Source organism: Somniosus microcephalus, chromosome 34 (assembly GCF_052327205.1).
Source record: "Somniosus microcephalus isolate GS21.2 chromosome 34, FLI_Smic_1.0, whole genome shotgun sequence".
Taxonomy (NCBI): domain Eukaryota; kingdom Metazoa; phylum Chordata; class Chondrichthyes; order Squaliformes; family Somniosidae; genus Somniosus; species Somniosus microcephalus.
In genome coordinates, this window is record NC_141020.1 from 17,038,822 (window position 1) to 17,064,244 (window position 25,423).

Genomic DNA, 25,423 nt, shown 5'->3' on the forward strand with positions numbered 1-25,423 from the left:
GGAGGTGAGTTACTGACAGTGAGGGAGGTGAGTTACTGAGTGTGAGCGAGGTGAGTTACTGAGTGTGAGGGAGGTGAGTTACTGAGAGTGTGAGGGAGGTGAGTTACTGAGTGTGAGGGAGGTGAGTTACTGAGTGTGAGGGAGGTGAGTTACTGAGTGTGAGCGAGGTGAGTTACTGAGTGTGAGGGAGGTGAGTTACTGAGTGTGAGGGTGGTGAGTTAATGAGTGTGAGAGAGGTGAGTTACTGAGTGTGAGGGAGGTGAGTTACTGAGAGTGTGAGGGAAATGAGTTACTGAGTGTGTGAGGGAGGTGAGTTACTGAGAGTCTGAGGGAGGTGAGTTACTGATTTTGTGAGGGAGGTGAGTTACTGAGCGTGCGAGGGAGGTGAGTTACTGAGAGTGTGAGGGAGGTGAGTTACTGAGTGTGAGGGCGGTGAGTTACTGAGAGTGTGAGGGAGGTGAGTTACTGAGTGTGAGGGAGGTGAGTTACTGAGTGTGTGAGGGAGGTGAGTTACTGACTGTGCGAGGGAGGTGAGTTACTGAGAGTGTGAGGGAGGTGAGTTACTGAGTGTGAGGGCGGTGAGTTACTGAGAGTGTGAGGGAGGTGAGTTACTGAGTGTGAGGGAGGTGAGTTACTGAGTGTGTGAGGGAGGTGAGTTACTGAGAGTGTGAGGGAGGTGAGTTGCTGAGTGTGAGGGCGGTGAGTTACTGGGAGTGTGAGGGAAGTGAGTTACTGAGTGTGAGGGAGGTGAGTTACTGAGTGTGAGGGAGGTGAGTTATTGAGTGTGTGAGGGAGGTGAGTTACTGAGGGAGGGAGGTGAGTTACTGAGTGTGAGGGAGGTGAGTTACTGAGTGTGAGGGAGGTGAGTTACTGAGTGTGTGAGGGAGGTGACTTACTGAGTGTAAGGGAGGTGAGTTACTGAGAGTGTGAGGGAGGTGAGTTACTGAGTGTGAGGGAGGTGAGTTACTGAGTGTGAGGGAGGTGAGTTACTGAGTGTGTGAGGGAGGTGACTTACTGAGTGTAAGGGAGGTGAGTTACTGAGAGTGTGAGGGAGGTGAGTTAGTGAGAATGAGAGGAAGGTGAGTTACTGAGTGTGAGGGAGGTGAGTTACTGAGAGTGTGAGGGAGGTGAGTTACTGAGTGTGAGGGAGGTGAGTTACTGAGTGTGAGGGAGGTAAGTTACTGAGTGTGAGGGAGGTGAGCTACTGAGTGTGTGAGGGAGGTGAGTTACTGAGTGTGTCAGGGAGATGAGTTACTGTGTGTGAGGGAGGTGAGTTACTGAGTGTGAGGGAGGTGAGTTACTGAGTGTGAGGGAGGTGAGTTACTGGGAGTGTGAGGGAGGTGAATTACTGAGAATGAGAGGGAGGTGAGTTAATGAGTGTGAGGGAGGTGAGTTACTGAGAGTGTGAGGGAGGTGAGTTACTGAGAGTGTGAGGGAGGTGAGTTACTGAGAGTGAGGGAGGTGAGTTACTGAATGTGTAAGGGAGGTGAGTTACTGAGTGTGTGAGGGAGGTGAGTTACTGAGAGTGTGAGGGAGGTGAGTTACTGAGTGTGAGGGAGGTGAGTTACTGACAGTGAGGGAGGTGAGTTACTGAGTGTGAGCGAGGTGAGTTACTGAGTGTGAGGGAGGTGAGTTACTGAGAGTGTGAGGGAGGTGAGTTACTGAGTGTGAGGGAGGTGAGTTACTGAGTGTGAGGGAGGTGAGTTACTGAGTGTGAGCGAGGTGAGTTACTGAGTGTGAGGGAGGTGAGTTACTGAGTGTGAGGGTGGTGAGTTAATGAGTGTGAGAGAGGTGAGTTACTGAGTGTGAGGGAGGTGAGTTACTGAGAGTGTGAGGGAAATGAGTTACTGAGTGTGTGAGGGAGGTGAGTTACTGAGAGTCTGAGGGAGGTGAGTTACTGATTTTGTGAGGGAGGTGAGTTACTGAGCGTGCGAGGGAGGTGAGTTACTGAGAGTGTGAGGGAGGTGAGTTACTGAGTGTGAGGGCGGTGAGTTACTGAGAGTGTGAGGGAGGTGAGTTACTGAGTGTGAGGGAGGTGAGTTACTGAGTGTGTGAGGGAGGTGAGTTACTGAGAGTGTGAGGGAGGTGAGTTACTGAGTGTGAGGGCGGTGAGTTACTGGGAGTGTGAGGGAAGTGAGTTACTGAGTGTGAGGGAGGTGAGTTACTGAGTGTGAGGGAGGTGAGTTATTGAGTGTGTGAGGGAGGTGAGTTACTGAGTGTGAGGGAGGTGAGTTACTGAGTGTGAGGGAGGTGAGTTACTGAGTGTGAGGGAGGTGAGTTACTGAGTGTGTGAGGGAGGTGACTTACTGAGTGTAAGGGAGGTGAGTTACTGAGAGTGTGAGGGAGGTGAGTTACTGAGTGTGAGGGAGGTGAGTTACTGAGTGTGTGAGGGAGGTGACTTACTGAGTGTAAGGGAGGTGAGTTACTGAGAGTGTGAGGGAGGTGAGTTACTGAGAATGAGAGGAAGGTGAGTTACTGAGTGTGAGGGAGGTGAGTTACTGAGAGTGTGAGGGAGGTGAGTTACTGAGTGTGAGGGAGGTGAGTTACTGAGTGTGAGGGAGGTGAGTTACTGAGTGTGAGGGAGGTGAGTTACTGAGTGTGTGAGGGAGGTGAGTTACTGAGTGTGTCAGGGAGATGAGTTACTCTGTGTGAGGGAGGTGAGTTACTGAGTGTGAGCGAGGTGAGTTACTGAGTGTGAGGGAGGTGAGTTGCTGGGAGTGTGAGGGAGGTGAATTACTGAGAATGAGAGGGAGGTGAGTTAATGAGTGTGAGGAGGTGAGTTACTGAGAGTGTGAGGGAGGTGAGTTACTGAGTGTTTGAGGGAGGTGAGTTACTGAGAGTGAGGGAGGTGAGTTACTGAATGTGTAAGGGAGGTGAGTTACTGAGTGTGTGAGGGAGGTGAGTTACTGAGAGTGTGAGGGAGGTGAGTTACTGAGTGTGAGGGAGGTGAGTTACTGAGAGTGAGGGAGGTGAGTTACTGAGTGTGAGCGAGGTGAGTTACTGAGAGTGTGAGGGAGGTGAGTTACTGAGAGTGTGAGGGAGGTGAGTTACTGAGTGTGAGGGAGGTGAGTTACTGAGTGTGAGGGAGGTGAGTTACTGAGTGTGAGGGAGGTGAGTTACTGAGTGTGAGGGAGGTGAGTTACTGAGTGTGAGCGAGGTGAGTTACTGAGTGTGAGGGAGGTGAGTTACTGAGTGTGAGGGTGGTGAGTTAATGAGTGTGAGAGAGGTGAGTTACTGAGTGTGAGGGAGGTGAGTTACTGAGAGTGTGAGGGAAATGAGTTACTGAGTGTGTGAGGGAGGTGAGTTACTGAGAGTCTGAGGGAGGTGAGTTACTGAGTGTGTGAGGGATGTGAGTTACTGAGCGTGGGGAATGTGAGTTACTGAGTGTGAGGAAGGTGAGTTACTGAGTGTGAGGGAGGTGAGTTACTGAGAGTGACGGAGGTGAATTACTGAGTGTGAGGGAGGTGAGTTACTGAGTGTATGAGGGAGGTGAGTTACTGAGTGTGAGGGAGGTGAGTTACTGAGAGTGTGAGGGAGGTGAGTTACTGAGTGTGAGGGAGGTGAGTTACTGAGTGTGTGACGGAGGTGAGTTACTGAGTGTGTGAGGGAGGTGAGTTACTGAGAGTGTGAGGGAGGTGAGTTACTGAGTGTGAGGGAGGTGAGTTACTGAGTGTGTGAGGGAGGTGAGTTACTGAGTGTGCGAGGGAGGTGAGTTACTGAGAGTGTGAGGGAGGTGAGTTACTGAGTGTGAGGGCGGCGAGTTACTGAGAGTGTGAGGGAGGTGAGTTACTGAGTGTGAGGGAGGTGAGTTACTGAGTGTGTGAGGGAGGTGAGTTACTGAGAGTGTGAGGGAGGTGAGTTACTGAGTGTGAGGGCGGTGAATTACTGGGAGTGTGAGGGAAGTGAGTTACTGAGTGTGAGGGAGGTGAGTTATTGAGTGTGAGGGAGGTGAGTTATTGAGTGTGTGAGGGAGGTGAGTTACTGAGTGTGAGGGAGGTGAGTTACTGAGTGTGAGGGAGGTGAGTTACTGAGTGTGAGGGAGGTGAGTTACTGAGTGTGTGAGGGAGGTGACTTACTGAGTGTAAGGGAGGTTAGTTACTGAGAGTGTGAGGGAGGTGAGTTACTGAGTGTGAGGGAGGTGAGTTACTGAGTGTGAGGGAGGTGAGTTACTGAGTGTGAGGGAGGTGAGTTACTGAGTGTGTGAGGGAGGTGACTTACTGAGTGTGAGGGAGGTGAGTTACTGAGAGTGTGAGGGAGGTGAGTTACTGAGAATGAGAGGAAGCTGAGTTACTGAGTGTGAGGGAGGTGAGTTACTGAGAGTGTGAGGGAGGTGAGTTACTGAGAGTGAGGGAGGTGAGTTACTGAGAGTGTGAGGGAGGTGTGTTACTAAGAGTGAGGGAGGTGAGTTACTGAATGTGTGAGGGAGGTGAGTTACTGAGTGTGTGAGGGAGGTGAGTTACTGAGAGTGTGAGGGAGGTGAGTTACTAAGAGTGAGGGAGGTGAGTTTCTGAATGTGTGAGGGAGGTGAGTTACTGAGTGTGTGAGGGAGGTGAGTTACTGAGAGTGTGAGGGAGGTGAGTTACTGAGAGTGTGAGGGAGGTGAGTTACTGATTGTGTGAGGGAGGTGAGTTACTGGATGTGAGGGAGGTGAATTACTGAGTGTGTGAGGGAGGTGAGTTACTGAGTGTGAGGGAGGTGAGTTACTGGGTGTGACGGAGGTGGGTTACTGAGTGTGAGGGAGGTGAGTTACTGAGTGTGAGAGAGGTGAGTTATTGAGTGTGAGGGAGGTGAGTTACTGAGAGTGTGAGGGAGGTGAGTTACTGAGTGTGTGAGGGAGGTGAGTTATTGAGAAGGCGAGTGATTTGAGTTACTGAGTGTGTGAGGGAGGTGAGTTACTGAGAGTGTGACGGAGGTGAGTTACTGAGTGTGAGGGAGGTGAGTTACTGAGTGTGAGGGAGGTGAGTTACTGAGTGTGAGGGAGGTGAGTTACTGAGTGTGAGGGAGGTGAGTTACTGAGTGTGTGAGGGACATGAGTTACTGAGTGTGTGAGGGAGGTGAGTTACTGTGTGTGAGGGAAGTGAGTTACTGAGTGTGAGGGAGGTGAGTTACTGAGTGTGAGGGAGGTGAGTTACTGAGTGTGAGGGAGGTGAGTTACTGAGTGTGAGGGAGGTGAGTTACTGAGTGTGTGAGGGAGGTGAGTTACTGAGTGTGAGGGAGGTGAGTTACTGAGAGTGTGAGGGAGGTGAGTTACTGAGTGTGAGGGAGGTGAGTTACTGAGTGTGAGGGAGGTGAGTTACTGAGTGTGAGGGAGGTGAGTTACTGAGAGTGAGGGAGGTGAGTTACTGAGTGTGTGAGGGAGGTGAGTTACTGAGTGTGAGGGAGTTGAGTTACTGAGAGTGTGAGGGAGGTGAGTTACTGAGTGTGAGGGAGGTGAGTTACTGAGTGTGAGGGAGGTGAGTTACTGAGCATGAGGGAGGTGAGTTACTGAGAGTGTGAGGGAGGTGAGTTACTGAGAATGAGAGGGAGGTGAGTTACTGCGTGAGGGAGGTGAGTTACTGAGAGTGTGAGGGAGGTGAGTTACTGAGAGTGTGAGGGAGGTGAGTTACTGAGTGTGTGAGGGAGGTGAGTTACTGAGAGTGTGAGGGAGGTGAGTTACTGAGAGTGAGGGAGGTGAGTTACTGAATGTGTGAGGGAGGTTTGTTACTGAGTGTGTGAGGGAGGTGAGTTACTGAGAGTGTGAGGGAGGTGAGTTACTTAGTGTGTGAGGGAGGTGAGTTACTGGATGTGAGGGAGGTGAGTTACTGAGTGTGTGAGGGAGGTGAGTTACTGAGTGTGAGGGAGGTGAGTTACTGAGTGTGAGGGAGGTGAGTTACTGAGTGTGAGGGAGGTGAGTTACTGAGTGTGAGGGAGGTGAGTTACTGAGTGTGAGGGAGGTGAGTTACTGAGTGTGAGAGAGGCGAGTTACTGAGTGTGAGGGAGGTGAGTTACTGAGAGTGTGAGTGAGGTGCGTTACTGAGTGTGTGAGGGAGGTGAGTTATTGAGAATGTGAGTGAGGTGAGTTACTGAGTGTGTGAGGGAGGTGAGTTACTGAGAGTGTGAGGGAGGTGAGTTACTGAGAGTGTGAGGGAGGTGAGTTATTGAGAATGTGAGTGAGGTGAGTTACTGAGTGTGAGAGAGGCGAGTTACTGAGTGTGAGCGAGGTGAGTTACTGAGAGTGTGAGGGAGGTGAGTTATTGAGAATGTGAGTGAGGTGAGTTACTGAGTGTGAGGGAGGTGAGTTATTGAGAATGTGAGGGAGGTGAGTTACTGAGAGTGTGAGGGAGGTGAGTTACTGAGAGTGTGAGGGAGGTGAGTTATTGAGAATGTGAGTGAGGTGAGTTACTGAGTGTGTGAGGGAGGTGAGATATTGAGAATGTGAGTGAGGTGAGTTACTTGGCCATGCCACTGGTTCCTGGGTTTTGCCATTGGCTGTGGGGTCAATGGTGTGATGTCCGACCCAGCTTTGGCTATTTTAGTTGGGTATCTAAATGGCATGATGTGGCTCAACACGACCCGATTGCACGGGACCCGGAACACCAAGTGAAGCTGAAAGGTGGTGGATGATGTGAAGAGAATGACATAACATGGAGGGAACTGCACTGTGGTGCCCCCCAGGGGACGATATTAGAACCACTGTTCATTTTGATATATATTAATGACCTGGAATTGGGTGTCCAGGGCTTAATTTCAAAGTTTGCGGATGATGCGAAACTTGGAAATGCGGTAAACAGTGAGCTGGATAGTGGTGGGTATCAGGAGGACATGGGCAGACACACGGCAGATGAAGTTTAATGCAGAGAAGTGGGAAGTGATGCATTTTGGTAGAAAGAATGGGGAGAGGCAATATAGACTAAATGGTACAATCTTAAAAGGGGGTGCAGGAACAGAGAGACCTGGGGTTCACATACACAAATCTTTGAAGGTGGCAGGACAAGTTGAGAAGGCTGTTAAGAAAAAAAGCATATGGGATCCATGGCTTTATACGTAGAGGCAATGGCTGGTTGAGCAAAGACTAGTGGGGAAAAATTGAGTCGTGCCCCCTTTGGTGCGCTAACTTCACCGGGGCGCTACTGTTAAAATTAGCCCCCGTGGCCGAAATTCATTGGTAGCGCCCCAAGAGGGAAGCGGGTAGCCAGCACTCCGCAGCGGGGGCGGGTGATCAGAAGGCCAGGGGCGGCAACGGAGGCAGGTGCTGGCAGGCGGCCAGCAACAAAAATGGCTGCCTGGCACCTCGCCTTTAATTAGCGCTGCCCCGGCCGCAGGTAGGCCACCCTGACCCCGTCGGACATAGCGTCCGGTGGTAAGTCAGGGGGCGCTACCGAAGATCGCGAGCGGGGCGCTGCGCACGGCGATGACGTCATCACTGGCGGCGCAGCACCGCGGGGCGCTAACGGTTACCGCCGCCGCTAACCTCCCGCTGAATTTTGCAGCGCTGTGCCTGGGCGCTCGTTGCTTTGCGCCCCGTTGGCGCTCTCTTAACGGGAGGCGCAAAGCAACCGAATTTCTCCCCCTAGGGGTTCAACCTGGGACTTTCCTGGTTGATGAGTTTCAGCACTCCCGATGAACGTCTGATAGCACTGATCCACTGATCCAGGGAATGTTCTCAAGATCGCTGTGGCCTTAACAGTGAAGTACAGAAACTGAAGTAAATAAGGAAAGGGTAAATGTGCGATACCAACTGCGACTATCGCTTATGGATGTGAAACTTAAGACTTCCCCTTTTATTTCTGATAGCACACAGACCTATTTGCAATGGGTGAGTAACCAGCGTTAACTTCTCTTTTCTCTCTCCTGCTAGTAACTGGCCCACTCTCCGAGCTACAGATCGCTTATATCAGCAGAGAGACGCTACAGGTGAGAGGCATTGCTGAATAGCTTGACGATGTGCAGTGTGGGAGATGCAGCGGAGTGAGCGTGCTCCAGATTGGTAGTCCGTGACTCATGCCTGAGCGAGGCCTCCTCCACCATGACCTCCGTTTCATGCACCTCGGTCTCAACTTTGACAAACGGTCACTAATCTTCCACCCACTCGAGAGTGTGTGTCACGCAGTGGACGGTTTCTGACTTCTAAAAGCTCTCAGAAAGCCTTGGAAAGGAGGAAAGGTCACTGGGCTCCATCAAAGCCACAGTCAATGTGCAACCTGCCCTATCGGTCCATTTCGTCAACAAATGCCGCCTGCTCCCCAAAGCGAAGCAAACAAAATGCCAGAATATTCGTCCTTCCTCCACAAGTTCGGTTTCAACCGTGAGCTGAGATCCACTGAGATAACCTGCCCTCTGTGCCGCCAAGCAGCACAGACGCAATCATGTCCCAGGGTATGGTAGTGTCGTGCTTTTATTACTGGACTAGTAATCCAGAGAGCGTGTAGTTCTAAATCCCACCTTAGGAACAGGAGGACGCCATTTAGCCCCTCAAGCCTGTTCTGCCATTCAGTGAGATCGTGGCTGACCTGTGACCTAACTCCATGGGTCTTTGACCCATATCCTTTAAAATCTTCAGTTAACAAAACTTAGCAGAAGAGTCAATAACCAGGGGGCATAGATTTAAAGTAATTGGTCGGAGGTTTAGAGGGGATTTGAGGAGAAATCTTCTCACCCAGAGGGTGGTGGGGGTCTGGAACTCACTGCCTGAAAGGGTGGTAGAGGCAGGAACCCTCACCGCATTTAAAAAGTACTTGGATATACACTTGAAGTGCCGTAACCTACAGGGCTCCGGACCAAGAGCTGGAAAGTGGGATTAGGCCGGATGGCTCTTTGTTGGCCGTCACGGACAAGATGGGCCGAATGGCCCCCTTCTGTGCTGTAAAGTTCTATGAAAAATCTATTAATCTCAGATTTAAAATTAACAATTGACTGAGCACCGTTTGCGGAAGAGAGTTCCAAACTTCTACCACCCTTTGTGTGTAGAAGTGTTTCCTAACTTCACTCCTGAAAGGCCTGGCTCTAATTTTTAGATTATGCCCCCAGTCCTCGACTCCCCAACCAGCAGAAATAGTTTCTCTCTATCCACCCTATCTGTTCCCCTTAATATCTTGAAAACTTCGATCAAATCACCCCCTTAATCTTGTAAATTCCAGGGAATACAACCTTAGTTTGTGCAATTGGCAGTTTGGGAATTTGTAATCAAGACCAATCTGGAAATTTAAAAAACCGATCGCAGTAAAAGTGACCCGACTGATTCACTAATGTCCTCAAGGGAAGGAATTCTGCCGTCCTTATCCGGTCTGGCCCACATGAGACTCCACTCCCCCAGCAACATGGTGAACTCTTAACCGCCTTCTGAAGTCTAGCAAGCCACTCGGTTGTGTCAAACTGCTACCGGCATTTCAAGTTTAAGGCCCACCGCCATCAGGGCAAGTATGGATGGACACTAGCTTCCAGCTGGCAATGCCCACATGCTAAGAATTAATTTTACAAAGTCCAATGGAGTCTTTGATCATCCCAGTCTGTACCCATCCCTATCATCTTCATCCATTCCCAACCAGATAAGCTCCTTTTTTGAATGGCCTGCTCTCAAGTCTCACTTAATGCTTGTTAACGCTCTTCTAAGAAGCACTGAAGTGATCCCTCCCCGAAACTACCCTCTTGGTTGAAATATAAAGAATTTGTTTGGGAGAACGGGGGATCAAACTGCTCTGCACAGCCTCCTCTCTGTGGGGCGGAGTGTTGCCAACTCTGATGGGACGTATTACTGGCATCACATGACCTCCAGCCTCCAACTGCCCCGCCATTGGTCGCCCGACATGTTCCCACGGCCAATTGGAAAGCGAAAAGACTCTTCATCAGCCGATTGGATGATTCTTAACTGTCCGTCAAAGGTATTTGACTGTAGGAGCTTCTGTTTTGGGACCCGTTTTGTTTAATATCTCCAGAAATGATCTGGAGCTAGGAGTCACCAGCCCAGTGGCTAAATGTGACGGCGATACAAAGCTAATGAACAGAGAAATGCAAAGCTGAACAGGATAAGCTACAAGAGGATTTGAATATACTTGGAAATTGGAACAAGATGAAGTTCAATGGAGCGAAATGCACGGGGACAAAAAAAATCCAGGCAGGGATACGTAAATGGAAAGGAAATAATGTGCATGGAAAATGAGAGAGATCTGGGGGGTCCTGATTGACAATAAACTGAAGCTATCGCAAAAACGCTCGGCAGTAGTGAGTAAAGCAAATCAGTTGTTGGGATGTATTAAAGGTCAATATTGAGCCGAACTAGTGAGGTAATCCTACCACATTTGTAAATCATTGGTGCGACTGCACTTAGAATCCTGTGTGTAGTTCTGGTCGGCGCGGTATAAAAAGGATATTCCAGCTATTGAAAGGATAGAGAAGAGAGCAACCAGAGTGATTGAGGGGATGGAGGAATTGGACTAGGAGTCATAGGGGGAAAAATGGAGTTGCTTTGCGCCTCCCATTAGCGACCTAAGAGGGCGCAAAGCAACTACCGCCTGTGCGCGTCGCCACCCACGCCTCCTGCGAAATTCAGTGGGAGGTTAGCGGCGGCGCTAACCGGTAGCGCCCCGCGGCACTGTGCCGCCGGCGATGACGTCATCGCCGTGCACAGCGCCCCGCTCGCACCCCGGCCGCGATCTTCGGGAGCGCCCCCTGACTTACCGCCGGGGTCAGGGGGAGGCCTACCTGCAGCCGGGGAGGCGCAATTTAAAGGCATGGTGCGGGGCGGCCATTTTTGTTGCTGGCCGCTTGCCTGCGCTCATGTCCCCGGCCTCCTGAACGCCCCCCCCCCACCCCCGCGGGCTCTTTTGCCGGCACTCCCAATCCCCGGGGGCCCAGCTGGGCCCCGGGTCGCGCTGTGCAAGGCCCCTCCCCTTTAAGAAGGGGAGGAAGGCCTGCAATACCGCGGCGTGACGGGCTGCAGCTGTGGCACATAGCGCCGCAATATTGACTCGCAGCTCCCCAAGAGGGATGCGGGGCGCTTCCAGTAGCGCCCCGCTTCCCTCTTGGGGCACAACCACTCAAGTTCCGGCGCGGGGGCGCTAATTTTTAGCCCAGAGAGTCATACGGCACAGAAGGAGGCCACTCGGCCTATCGAGTCCGTGCCGGCTCTCTGTAGAGCAATCCAGTCAGTCCCATTCCCCCGCTCTATCCCCGTAGCCCTGCAAGTTTATTTCCCTCGAGTGCCTATCCAGTCTCCCCTTGAAAACATTGAGTGTCTCCGCTTCCACCACTTCCGTCGGCAGCAAGTTCCAGGTCCTCACCACTCGCTGCGTAAAAATGTTTTTCCTCACATCCCCCCCCCTGTATCTCTTGCCCAAAATCTTAAATCTGTGTCCCCTAGTCCTTGTACCATCAACTAGTGGGAACAGCCTTTCCCCGTCTAGCCTATCCAAACCTGTCATAATCTTGTACACCTCTATCAAATCACCCCTCAACCTCCTTTGCTCTAATGAAAACAAATCCAGCTTCTCCAACCTGTCCTTGTAGCTAAGATCCCCCAAGAGGAAAGAAAGAAAGAAAGACTTACATTTATATAGTGCCTTTCACGACCACCGGACATCTCAAAGTGCTTCACAGCCAATGGAGTACTTTTTTGGAGTGTAGTCACTGTTGTAATGTGGGAAACATGGCAGCCAATTTGCACACAGCAAGATCCCACAAACAGAAATTTGATAATGACCACATAATCTGTTTCTGTTATGTTGATTGAGGGATGAATATTGGCCCCAGGACACCGGGGATAACTCCCCTGCTCTTCTTCGAAATAGTGCCATGGGATCTTTTACGTCCACCAGAGAGAGCAGACGGGGCCTGGGTTTAACGTCTCATCCGAAAGACGGCACCTCCGACAGTGGAGCGCTCCCTCAGCACTGCACTGGGAGTGTCAGCCTCGCTTTATGTGCTCAAGTCCCTGGAGTGGGACTTTGAACCCACAACCTAGGAGCCATTATGTAACTTGGGCATGTTCACCCTGGAAAAGAGAAGACTGAGAGGAGATATGATTGGTGGTTTTAGGATCCTAAAGGGACTAAATAATGTCGGCCTTGTCCAGAAAATTAGAAGCAGAGTCTGTGCTTGAAGGGGATAAATACAAAACGAATCTGCAGAAACATTATTTCAGTGAGCGAGAGTGATCAATCGATGGAGCGGGTGGAAACAGCTAGACCTGGATTTTGTGCTGAGATTAATGATGAGGCTAACAGCGCTCACCGTTATTGTAAATCAGACGGCAACTTCTGAAGTCCGCACATGCGCGGTTAAATGCAGCAATACGGAAGTTGCTCTCTGAGTTACCCCGCTCCTTCACAGGCTGGGCTATAACAGTACCTCGCCGAGAGACTCAGCATTGAAATCCATGCAAGGGCATGAAGTTGCTGTACTTGCCCACCAGTTACCCACTTAACACGCCAGGAAAAGTTAGGGCTGGTGCATTCAGGTGCATTTTTAATGGCGTGATCAGTCATAATTACTGTCAAACAACCTCTCCGGCCCTGAAAATTTAATTTTACAAGTGTGGAGTCTCATTCCTTCAGAATGTGACTAGTGTTGGAGATTTTTTTTTAAAATTTAAAATACATTTTTTGTTTACTTTTTCTGTCTGTCTCTTTTACCTCTCTCTCTTAATCCCACCTTTCTTTCCCAATCTCTATTTAGTTTTCTGTACATGATTTACTTCCTGGTTTACGCTCTGCGTGTCTCAGTGAGGATCCTTCATTCTGATTGGTTGAAGAGCCTCGCTGTTGCTTGGCCTGCTCAAACTCCCCCTTCATGACTCAGAGGTGAGGGTGCTACCCACTGAGCCACAGCTAACTCATTACAAATGGCTCCCCGTGGTTGAATAACCTACTGACACTGGCTGTCAAGGCTCACACATTACGTTGGGTTGAGGCACCGAAAGACAACTGGCAGATGAGCCTCTGCCAGTGCAAGAGTCCAGCTACAGCAACAGCTGTACAGCAACAGCTTGGGCATCGACACAATGGGCCGAATGGCCTCCTTCTGAGCTATAACCTCTATGAGTCAGCACCTGCAGGAAGGATGGGAAGAGAACTGGGCAGAGGATTGGAATGGACCTATAATTCAAACTATTTTGTACTTTCTTTACCTTTAGGGTTTAGAATATCTGCACAATCAGGGGAAGATACACCGAGATATCAAGGTATGTCATCCCATCTTCAATTTTTATTGATTTATAGTAAACTGTTTGTGGCCTTGCCCAAGGTAAGGATAAATATAAGGTTTTATTGGCCCAGAAATTCGGGTCTCCACGGGTGAGTACGCACGAGGTACTCACCCGTAGGCCCAATGGAAGTGCCGGTTTCCTGCATGCACTGCGCATGCGCGGGAAACCGGCACTTCCGTTCCCCTGAAAGAAGGGGTTAAGAGGCGGAACGCGTGCGCCAGAGGGGCTGCGCGTGCGCATCGAACTTATGTTTTTTTTTGCAGGTTTTCCCGGGAAGGTAAGTCTCCAGAAGTTAGACATGTAAAAAGCAGTCGCAGGGCCTGGTTTTTACAAGGTAAGTGGTGAATTAATTAAAATTAAAACATTTTTTCCACAGGTTTATTATTTTTAAACACTTTAAAGAAAGGTAAGTTTATTTTTTAGCACTGTTAGAAAATAAAATTATTTTTTTCAAAAATTTAAATTATCGTTTAAAATAGTTATGTCATGTAATTTATAGTTTATTTTAAAAATGTGATTTAAAAAAAAAATTATTTGAAGATTTAGTGATGTTTTGGGGCTTATAGTATTTATAGGTTTGACAGGTCTTCCTGTCAAACTTATGAATGAAGCATTCCCTGCTACCATTGGCTCTCCATGGCCCACGTGATCCCAGGGGACGCTTCGAACTAACTGCGCCCCTGGGATACGCAAGCACTGCGCGCCGGCAGTTGGAGCAGGCCCAGGATCGGAATCCCACGCAGGCCCACAGCTCAACGGCCGGCGCGGTAGGTAAGTGCAGGTCGGGGGCTTGCACCCGCAGGAAGCCCCCCGACCCGAATTTCTGGGCCATTATATACAAGATGGTGACTCGGCAAAGAGATTTGAAAAACCTGCTCCACCTAGTGGCCAGAGTATGTAACTACACCGTGACAGTTGACATAGCAAAATTGCATGGGAAATGTAAGCACAGCAAGTTGCAATGTAAATGTTGACAGAAAAGCGTGACCATAAATTATGGCAACAGGAAGTAACATTTGTGATAGGAAGTGTGTGCCTGACAGAAGATTTTCAATTATATATTAGTTAGTGTCCTTTAATATTAGATCCGAGTATGTGCAGAGGATATAACACTGGGAAAGGGTTTTCAAATGAAAGGATGTGGATAGCAAAACTCTAAAATTAGAGGTAGGTCATTCAGGGGGGATGTCTGAAAACACTATGTTCCTATATTACATTTAAATTATAGATGTGTTGTCACATATTGTGGACATGCAGTTTCAAATTATATTTTAAATGTGATACGTATACTAACCGACCTCCTGTGGAGTTGCACCGAGGGAGTCACAAACCAGCATAGTCATTCAGGTGAAGCAGGTGGCAAATGATTGGGTCCAGACCGTGCAGATGTAATTCTGTCCTCGTCAGCCTTATCTCAGTGGGTAGCACACTTGCCTCTTGAGCCAGAAGGTTGTGGCTTCAAATTCCACTTTTGGATCAGACGTTAAACGAAAAAGGTCCCGCCTGCAACTCTCAGGTGGCGCTATTTCGAAGAAGAACAGGCCCTGGGCCACTATTTATCCCTCAATCAACATCGCTAAAACAGATTATCTGGTCATTATCACATTGTTGTTTGTGGGAGTTTGCTGTGCGCAAATTGGCTGCCGCGTTTCCTACATTGCGACAGTGACCACACTTCAAAAAAGTACTTCATTGGCTGTAAAGCAACCTGGGACGCGCTGAGGTCGTGAAAGGCGCTATAGAAATGTAAGTCTTTCTTTCCTCTTTCTAAAATTGCACATTCTGTCCTTATTTTTATGTAATACCCTTATTTTTTTAAATTATTATTTGTAGTTAAGCTGAAAAACCAATGGCAATTTTGGGAAGCCCTGTTGTTTGGTGCAGAGCAAGTTCTCAGCAGTGCAGGTTGTGGCGACGCAAGACAGCGACACCACTGCAGGAGGGTTTAATTACAGCGCAACGTGTTTACATTTCCATTACAAATGTTTTTTTAATTAGTTCATGGGATGTGAGTGTTACAAGGCCAGAGTTTATTGCCCATCCCTAATTGCCCTTTGAGAAGGTGGTGGTAAGCCGCCTTCTTTAACCGCTGCTGTTCCTGTGGTGAAGGCATTCTTAGCGTACTTCTTTATAGCGGTTTGGTACACATGAGTGGCTTGCTGGGCCATTTCAGAGTTCAGTTAAGAGTCAACCACATTGCTGTGGGTCTGGCATGAGTATCGGCCAGACCAGGTAAGGGTGGCAGATTTCCTTCCCTAAAGGACATTAGTGAACCAGATGGGTTTTTACGACCATCCGATAGTTTCATGGTCGCCATTACTGATCCTAGCTTTTTAATTCCAGCTCTATTTAATTAACTGAATTTAAATTCCCCAGCTGCCGTGGTGGGATTTAAACTCGTGTCTTCGCAGATCATTCGTCCAGGCCTCTGGATTACTAGTCCAGCAACACAACCACTACCGTTCCCCTTGTGGGCATGCAAATTTATAATATAAAAGTTAACCCAAAAGTATGATAAAAATGTAACAATGGGAAGTAAGGTTTTGCAGAAGGGAAGTGTGTGCAGGTGTTAGATTTTTTTACATATTAGGGATAGGTATTTAACACAAATCGTGACGAAGTACAGTAGAATGGGCACCCAGAACTTTTCAAACTTGCTCTTCCGCACAATTGAATCTGCTTCCTCCACCCTCTCAGGCAGTGAATTCCAGATCACATCACCTCGCTGGGTAACAAAATGTTTCTTTATGCCGTCTCCAGGGGGATATAGATCGGCTAAGTGAGTGGGCAAAAATCTGGCAGATGGAGTTTAATGTGGGAAAATGCGAGGTTATCCATTTTGATAGGAAAAATAAAAAATCAAATTATTATTTAAATGGGGAGAGATTACAAAATGCTGAGGTACAGAGGGATCTGGGGGTCCTTGTACATGAATCACAAAAAGTTAGCATGCAGGCACATCAAGTCATTAGGAAGGCAAAGGGAATGTTGGCCTTTATTGCAAAGGGAATGGAGTATAAAAGTAGGGAAGTCCTGTTACAACTGTACAGGGCGTTGGTGAGACCACACCTGGAGTACTGCGTACAGTTTTGGTCTCCTTATTTAAGGAAGGATATACTGGCATTGGAGGCAGTTCAGAGAAGGTTCACGAGGTTGATTCCTGAGATGAGGGGGTTGTCTTATGAAGAAATGTTGAGCAGGTTGGGCCTATACTCATTGGAGTTTAGAAGAGTGAGAGGGGATCTTATTGAAACTTATAAGATTTTGAAGGGGCTCGACAGGGTAGATGCAGGGAGGATGTTTCCCCGCATGGGGGAACCTAGAACTAGGGGGGCATAGTCTCAGAATAAGGGGGCACCCATTTAAAATGGAAATGAGGAGGAATTTCTTCTCTCAGAGGGCCGTGAATCTGTGGAATTCTCTTCCCCAGAGAGCTGTGGAGGCTGGGTCATTGAATATATTTAAGGTGGAGATAGACAGATTTTTGAACGATAAGGGAGTCAAGGGTTATGGGGAGCGGGCAGGGAAGTGGAGTTGAGGCCAAGATCGGATCAGCCATGATCTTATTGAATGGCGGAGCAGGCTCGAGGGGCCAAATGACCTACTCCTGCTCCTACGTCTTATGTTCTTATGTCTCTGGTTCTTTTGCCAATCGCCTTAAACCTGCGTCCTCTGGTTACTGACCCTTCCGCCATTGCAAACAGTTTCTCCTTATTTATCAAAACCTTCGTGATTTTGAGCACCTCTATCAAATCTTCTCTTACACATACATGTATTTATGTCTGAGTATGTGCTCACATGTGTGCGCCTGCGTGAGTCTGGCCTCATCTACAATAGGTGTGTGTGTGTGGACACGTGAACATGTCTGTACCATAAACTGAGAGAGTGTGTGGCACACTCGTGGGGAGTGACTTGTGCTCCTTTGATTAACATTAACCTGTTTTCCTTTCTGTCTGCAGGGAGCAAATATTCTCATCAATGACAATGGGGACGTAAAATTAGGTGAGTCACGCAGACAGACGTATGTTCACTGCCGCTGCAGGTACAGCATGGTTCAGATACAGTAACGCTAAGGCGTAAAGTATAACCAGGAGTGTGCGCCAGGAGCTTAGGGTGTGCCCAAAACGGTACCGGTGTCAGCTTGGCTCAGTGGGTGGCACTCCCGCCTCTGAGCCAGAAGGTCGTGGGTTCATAGTCCCACCCCAGAGACTTCAGCACAGAGTCTAGGCTGACGCTCCCGGCGCAGTGCCGAGGGAGCGCTGCACTGTCAGAGGTGCCGTCTTTCGGATAAGATGTCAAACCGAGGCCCCGTCTGCCCTCTCGGGTGGATGTAAAAGATCCTCCGGCACTATTTTCGAAGAAGATCAGGTGAGTTCTTCCTCGGTGCCCTGGGGCCAATATTTATCTCTCAGTGAACATCACTACAACTGATAACCTGGTCGTTATCACGTTGCTGTTTGTGGGAGCTTGCTGTGCGCAAATTGGCTGCTGCGTTTCCTACAACAGTGACTGCACCTCAAAAAGTACTTCATTGGCTGTAAAGCGCTTTGGGACATCCTGAGGTTGTGAAAGGTGCTGTAGAAATGTAAGTTCTTTCTTTGGCAGGCAAGGTTGGCAGCACCTCGCCCCTCAATGTCAGCAGGGTCTGGTTTCAAGCCCCACTCAAGCCGGTTCCGATGGATCTTAAATATCCCGAGGTGCTGTTGGAGGAAGAGCGAGGGACTTCCCTCTGGGCGAGGCCTTTGCTGCGTATCTTAACAATGTCCTGGCCAACATTGCTTCCTCGATTAACAGCACCAAAAACAGTGTAACTGATCAGCCCTCTCACTGCTGTGTGTGTGTGTGGGGGGGACATTACTGGTAAGGATTGACTGCTGTGATTCCCTACATTACAACGGTCGCTGCACTCCGCAGTAATTCGATGAGCGTCATTTTATGAGTCAGCACTGCCGATGAAATCTTCGCCTCGCCCACAGGCTCTATCTAGCCAGGGCCCCTAGATAGAGGTCAGGAGCAGGATCCCATCCTTAGTTTAGGGGCTTTGAGACCAATTGCAGCCTGCCCCCCACCCCCGCCCCCACAAATAAGATTGGCAAAGCTGGAGTCAAACCTGTGATTTCTCGGTTTCTATACTCCAACCACACTGGGCAACGTAGCGACCCAGTGAGTCACAGGGGCTCAACGTTATCAGGCAAATCAGGGCAGCGAGGGACTCTGGGCTAGCATGTCCCACATCTCTTATCATTCCAGGGCTCTGAAAATCTTGCCTTTCTATAGCGCCTTTCACAACCTCAGGACGTCCCAAAGCGCTTTGCAGCCAATTAAATACTTTTTGGAGTGTAGTCACTGTTGTAATGTAGGAAATGCGGCAGCCAATTTGCGCACAGCAAGCTCCCACAAACAGCAATGTGAAAATGACCAGCTAATCTGTTTTAGTGATGCTGGCCGAGGGATAGATATTGGCCGGGACACCGGGGAGAACTCCCCTGCTCTTCTTCGAAATAGTGCCGTGGGATCTTTCACGTCCACCTGAGAGAGCAGACGGAGGCCTGGGTTTAACTTCTCACCTGAAAGACGGCACCTCCGACAGTGCGGCGCTCCCTCGGTACTGCGCTGGGAGTGTCGGCCTGGATTACATGCTCAGGTCTTTGGAGTGGGACTTGAACCCATGACCTCCGCTGACTCAGAGGTGAGGGTGCTACCCACTGAGACACGGCTGACGTCAGCACTGTAAGACTACTTGGTGGCAAAGTCTGGGACTCTTTCCCCCAAAAGGCTGTGGATGCTGGGATAAATGGAGCGTTCGAGACTGAGACAGACGGTAAGGCAGGTGGATGGAGTTCAGGTACACATCAGCCATGATCTCATTGAATGGCGGAACAGGCTCGAGGGGCTGAATGGCCTCCTCCTGTTCCTTAAAACCCAGAACGTAGGACTGAAGAACAGCTGGCATCGCAACAAGGGTTAAAGCTCAGCTTACAGTTTTACACCAGAGGCCTGTAGTGATGGGATTTATGGATTTAGCATTATGAATCTATTTTTATGAGCCTATTTGCTCTCTGTCCTCACAAGTCATTCTTTAAAACTGTTCTGTCTTTGTAGTCTTTACAGTACTGAAAGTGTTTTTAGTGAATTCTCTGCAGATGATTCAGTAACGGCTGCCCAGGGCCCAGATTCTGATCTTACTGCAGGCAGGAGATTAAGGAGAGAGATGCGGTCTCCTCAAAGCTTTACTAGTTGTCTTGCTTTCAAAAATGAACGCCCACACAGTTGGGGATACCATGCAGACGGCACAGTGCAAGAGGAAGAGCTACCCTAGGCGTAAGGGGAACACCTGGCCTTTGTGTGAAATGAAAGCCTAACCTGTGTGTGGGGAGAATGTGTGTGTCCTGGGTGTGAAGGGTAGGCCTAACCTGGAGGTGCCGGGAAAGGCCTGGCCTGGGTGTGAGGGGCAGGTCAAGCCTGGGTGTGAGGGGAAGGCCTGGCCTGGGTCTGAAGGGTAGGCCTGGCCTGGTTGTGAGGGGCAGGTCAATCCTGGGTGTGAGGGGAAGGCCTGGCTTGGATCTATAGGGTAGGCCTGGCCTGGGTGTGAGGGGAAGGCCTGGCCTGGGTCTGAAGGGTAGGCCTGGCCTGGGTGTGAGGGGCCGGCCTGGCTTGGATCTGAAGGGTAGGCCTGGCCTGGGTGTGAGGGGAAGGCCTGGCCTGGGTGTGAGGGGCCGGCCTGGCTTGGATCTGAAGGGTAGGCCTGGCCTGGGTGTGAGGGGAAGGCCTGGCCTGGGTGTGAGGGGCCGGCCTGGCTTGGATCTGAAGGGTAGGCCTGGCCTGGGTGTGAGGGGAAGGCCTGGCCTGGGTGTGAGGGGCCGGCCTGGCTTGAATCTGAAGGGTAGGCCTGGCCTGGGTGTGAGGGGAAGGCCTGGCCTGGGTGTGAGGGGCAGGCCTGGCTTGGATCTGAAGGGTAGGCCTGGCCTGGGTGTGAGGGGCAGGCCTGGCTTGGATCTGAAGAGTAGGCCTGGCCTGGGTATGAGGGGCCGGCCTGGCCTGGATCTGAAGGGTAGGCCTGGCCTGGGTGTGAGGGGCAGGCCTGGCTTGGATCTGAAGAGTAGGCCTGGCCTGGGTGTGAGGGGAAGGCCTGGCCTGGATCTGAAGGGTAGGCCTGGCCTGGGTGTGAGGGGCCGGCCTGGCCTGGATCTGAAGGGTAGGCCTGGCCTGGGTGTGAGGGGAAGGCCTGGCCTGGATCTGAAGAGTAGGCCTGGCCTGGGTGTGAGGGGAAGGCCTGGCCTGGATCTGAAGAGTAGGCCTGGCCTGGGTGTGAGGGGAAGGCCTGGCCTGGATCTGAAGGGTAGGCCTGGCCTGGGTGTGAGGGGGTGACCGACACTAAATTTGGTATCTCAGTTGTGCCGTTGTATTTAGATACGCAGCAAGGGCCTCGCCCAGAGGGAAGGTCATTGCTGAATGAATGAGGGGGAGGGGGAAATGACCTTTCCAACCAGTGGGAAGGAGCAATGATGAGATCTCAGTGTTACACCTACAGCCTGAACCCTTCAACTGATTGCTTCGTTCTCCCTCTCTGTTTTCCAGCTGATTTTGGGATCTCGGCACAAATCACCGCCACCTTTGCCCGAAGAATGTCCTTCATCGGAACGCCGTACTGGTACGATTGTACTCTGGGCTTCGGGAAGATAGCTCGGGCATTAAATGCCACTGTGGTGGGGGGAGTGGGCTCGGGGGCAGGCGGGGGGGGGGGTGCAATATTCTTAGGGGATTTTTCTGTATTTTCATTCAAAATTAATTGATTACTTTAGAAAACATTTTCATTTTGATTGGCATTTTTTTCCCCAACTGAGTTATCCGTCCAGGAAACAAAAATCAGCATCTGGGCCTCCGCTGATGCCCCCTGAGGGGATATGGGGCTCCCCGCCCTTCCACCAGTACCCACTGAGGGGGGTGAGAGGCTCCCAGCCCTCTGCCAATGCCCCCTTTAGGGGCTGTGAGGTTTCCAGCCTTCTGCCAGTGCCCCCCTGAGGTGACAAGGGGCTCCCAGCCCTCTGCCAATGCTCACTGAGGGGGTGTGGTGTAGCTGACCCTTTTCAAATGCCCCCTGAAGGGGAGAGGGGCTCCCAGGCCTCCTCCAATGCCCCCTTTAGGGGATGTGTGGCATCGACCCATCCACCAATACTCCCAATCTTCATAACCCTCACAATTCACATGATTTATGGTAGTTTGTTTAAAATACTTCACCTTCTTCTCCTTCACCCCTCTATCCATTCCCCCATTACTTCACCCCTCTATCCATTCCCCCATTACTCCACCCTCTATCCATTCCCCCATTACTCCACCCCTCTATCCCTTCTCCCATTACTTCACCCCTCTATCCATTCCCCCATTACTCCACCCTCTATCCATTCCCCCATTACTTCACCCTCTATCCATTCCCCCATTACTTCACCCCTCTATCCATTCCCCCATTACTTCACCCCTCTATCCATTCCCCCATTACTTCACCCCTCTTTCCCTTCTCCCATTACTCCACCCCTCTATCCCTTCTCCCATTACTCCACCCCTCTATCCATTCCCCCATTACTCCACCCCTCTATCCATTCCCCCATTACTCCACCCCTCTATCCATTCCCCCATTACTTCACCCCTCTATCCATTCCCCCATTACTTCACCCCTCTATCCATTCCCCCATTACTTCACCCCTCTATCCATTCCCCCATTACTTCACCCCTCTATCCATTCCCCCATTACTCCACCCCTCTATCCCTTCTCCCATTACTCCACCCCTCTATCCATTCCCCCATTACTTCACCCTCTATCCATTCCCCCATTACTCCACCCCTCGATCCATTCCCCCATTACTCCATCCCTCTATCCATTCCCCCATTACTCCACCCCTCTATCCATTCCCACATTACTCCACCCCTCTATCCATTCCCCCATTACTCCACCCCTCTATCCATTCCCCCATTACTCCACCCTCTATCCATTCCCCCATTACTTCACCCCTCTATCCATTCCCCCATTACTCCACCCTCTATCCATTCCCCCATTACTTCACCCCTCTATCCATTCCCCCATTACTTCACCCCTCTATCCATTCCCCCATTACTTCACCCTCTATCCATTCCCCCATTACTCCACCCCTCTATCCATTCCCCCATTACTCCACCCCTCTATCCATTCCCCCATTACTCCACCCCTCTATCCATTCCCCCATTACTTCACCCCTCTATCCATTCCCCCATTACTTCACCCCTCTATCCATTCCCCCATTACTTCACCCTCTATCCCTTCCCCCATTACTCCACCCCTCTATCCCTTCTCCCATTACTTCACCCCTCTATCCCTTCCCCCATTACTCCACCCCTCTATCCATTCCCCCATTACTCCACCCCTCTATCCATTCCCCCATTACTCCACCCCTCTATCCATTCCCCCATTACTCCACCCCTCTATCCATTCCCCCATTACTCCACCCCTCTATCCATTCCCCCATTACTCCACCCCTCTATCCATTCCCCCATTACTTCACCCTCTATCCCTTCTCCCATTACTTCACCCCTCTATCCATTCCCCCATTACTTCACCCCTCTATCCATTCCCCCATTACTTCACCCCTCGATCCATTCCCTCCACTTTTTCCCCCTCTGCCCCTGCACCCATCTATCTGGCCTGGATTTGACTCCAGAGATTGAGCTATACCAAAGGGAGCTGCTTTGACTCACTGATAACCGTAACTCATGCTCCCTCTGTGTCCCGGACCCTTCTTGCAGGATGGCCCCTGAAGTCGCTGCTGTGGAGTTCAAAGGTGGCTACAACGAGCTGTGCGACATCTGGGCGGTTGGCATCACGGCCATCGAGCTGGCGGAACTGCAGCCCCCCATGTTTGACGTTCATCCTTTGAGGTGGGTGCTCTTTGCCATCTTAATTGGCCCTGATCAGAAGTGAATTGTCCCACTGATATTTCGGATGGAGAGCTTTGTCAATCAGCAACGTTGGCCCTTCGTTGTACCCATTCAGACCTGTTGCAGATCCAGGATGTTGAAACTTTTCAAGATGCTGTGCGTTGCCTCTCTGATTGCCCTTTCTCGGGGCTGGCACAGGCTTTGGCCAAAACACTTCACCGAATTTCCAACGTCCTTTTGTCACCCTTGATCATAAAAAAGAAAATCTTGCATTTCTATAGCGCCTTTCACAACCGCCAGACGTCCCAATGCGCTTTACAGCCAATGAAGTAGTCATTGTTGTAATGTGGGAAAAGCGGCAGCCAATTTGTGCACAGCAAGCTCCCACAAACAGCAATGTGATAATGGCCAGGTAATCTGTTTTTTTGTGATGTTGATTGAGGGATAATTATTGGCCGGGACACCGGGGCGAACTCCCCTGCTCTTCTTCGAAATAGTGCCATGGGATCTTTTACGTCCACCTGAGCAGGTGGACCGGGCCTCGGTTTTAACGTCTCATCCGAAAGACGGCACCTCTGACAGTGCAGCACTCCCTCCCACTGCGTCAGCCTAGATGTTTGTGCGCAAGTCTCTGGAGTGGGGACTGAGCCCATGACCTTCTAAGAACATAAGAACATAAGAAATAGGAGCAGGAGTAGGCCAATCGGCCCCTCGAGCCTGCTCCACCATTCAATAAGATCATGGCTGATCTGATCCTAACCTCAAATCTTCTATCACTCTGCATCCACCCGAACCCATGTGATCTCCCGGGAGAGGCGAAAAACCAGATAAAGACCCAATGGCCAATTTGGGAGAAAAAAATCTGGGAAATTCCTCTCCGACCCATCTAGGCGATCGAAATTCTTCCAGGAGATCACTCTGTCCCTATATTTTCTACAGTACTTACCTTCTGTAAAGGCGATCTCCACCCCAGCCAGGAACAGGAATAAAACCATCTCCTGAAATCTAACAGAATTAGAACACAGTAGGAGCAGAACAAGGCTACACGGCCCCTGGGCCCGCTCCACTACCCACAGGGCCATGACCATTCCGAACCCAGACTCATGTCCAATTTCCTGCCCGCTCCCCGTAACCCTTTATTCCCTTTACTTCTAGGAAACTATCTATTTCTGTTTTAAATTTATTTAATGATGTAGCTTCCACAGCTTTCTGGGGCAGCAAATTCCACAAACCTACCACCCTCTGAGTGAAGAAGTTTCTCCTCATCTCAGTTTTGAATGAGCAGCCCCTTATTTTAAGATTATGCCCCCTAGTTCTAGTTTCACCCATCATTGGGAACATCCTCACCGCATCCACCCGATCAAGCCCCTTCACAATCTTATATGTTTCAATAAGATCGCCTCTCATTCTTCTGAACTCCAATGAGTAGAGTCCCAATCTACTCAACCTCTCCTCATATGACCACCCCCTCATCCCCGGGATTAACCGAGTGAACCTTCTTTGTACTGACTCGAGAGCAAGTATGTCTTTTCTTAAGTATGGACACCAAAACTGTATGCAGTATTCCAGGTGCGGCCTCACCAATACCTTGTACAACTGCAGCAATACCTCCCTGTTTTTATATTCCAACCCCCTAGCAATAAAAGCCAACATTCCATTGGCCTTCTTAATCACTTGTTGCACCTGCATACTAACTTTTTGAGTTTCGTGCACCAGGACCCCCAGATCCCTTTGTACTACAGTACTTTCCAGTTTCTTGCCATTAAGATAATAACTTGCTCTATGATTTTTCCTGCCAAAGTGCATAACCTCACACTTTCCAGTATTGTATTCCATCTGCCAAATCTCTGCCCACTTACTTAGCCTGTCTATGTCCCTTTGCAGGTTTTTTATGTCCTCCTCACTCACTACTTTCCCTCCCATCTTTGTATCATCTGCAAACTTTGATATGTTACACTCGGTCCCCTCCTCCAAATCGTTAATATAGATTGTAAAGAGTTGGGGACCCAGCACTGACCCCTGCGGAACACCACTAGTTACTGGTTGCCAATCTGAGAACGAACCATTTATCCCAACTCTCTGCTTTCTGTTAGAGAGCCAATCCTCCACCCACGCCAGAATATTACCCCCAATCCCGTGATTTTTTATCTTGAGCAATAATCTTTTGTGTGGCACCTTGTCAAATGCCTTTTGGAAGTCTAAATACACTACGTCCACTGGTTCCCCTTTATCCACCCTGTATGTTACTTCCTCAAAAAACTCAAGCAAATTTGTTAAACATGACTTCCCCTTCATGAAACCATGCTGAGTTTGCCCTATTAAATTATGTTTATCCAAATG

The 25,423-nt window shown here is 50.0% G+C and overlaps 1 protein-coding gene across 3 annotated transcripts in view; it reads left to right on the forward strand.

Annotated features, from left to right (window-relative positions):
- Positions 1–25,423, forward strand: part of LOC147096830 (mitogen-activated protein kinase kinase kinase kinase 5-like) — a 217,435-nt gene that overhangs the window by 97,662 nt on the left and 94,350 nt on the right. For all 3 annotated transcript variants that reach the window (XM_085973474.1, XM_085973473.1, XM_085973475.1), the window contains exons 5-9: positions 7,838–7,893; positions 13,106–13,153; positions 17,137–17,179; positions 20,756–20,828; positions 22,952–23,083. In XM_085973474.1, the coding sequence (XP_085829600.1) occupies positions 7,838–7,893; positions 13,106–13,153; positions 17,137–17,179; positions 20,756–20,828; positions 22,952–23,083 (352 nt within the window). The remainder of the gene's footprint in view (positions 1–7,837; positions 7,894–13,105; positions 13,154–17,136; positions 17,180–20,755; positions 20,829–22,951; positions 23,084–25,423) is intronic.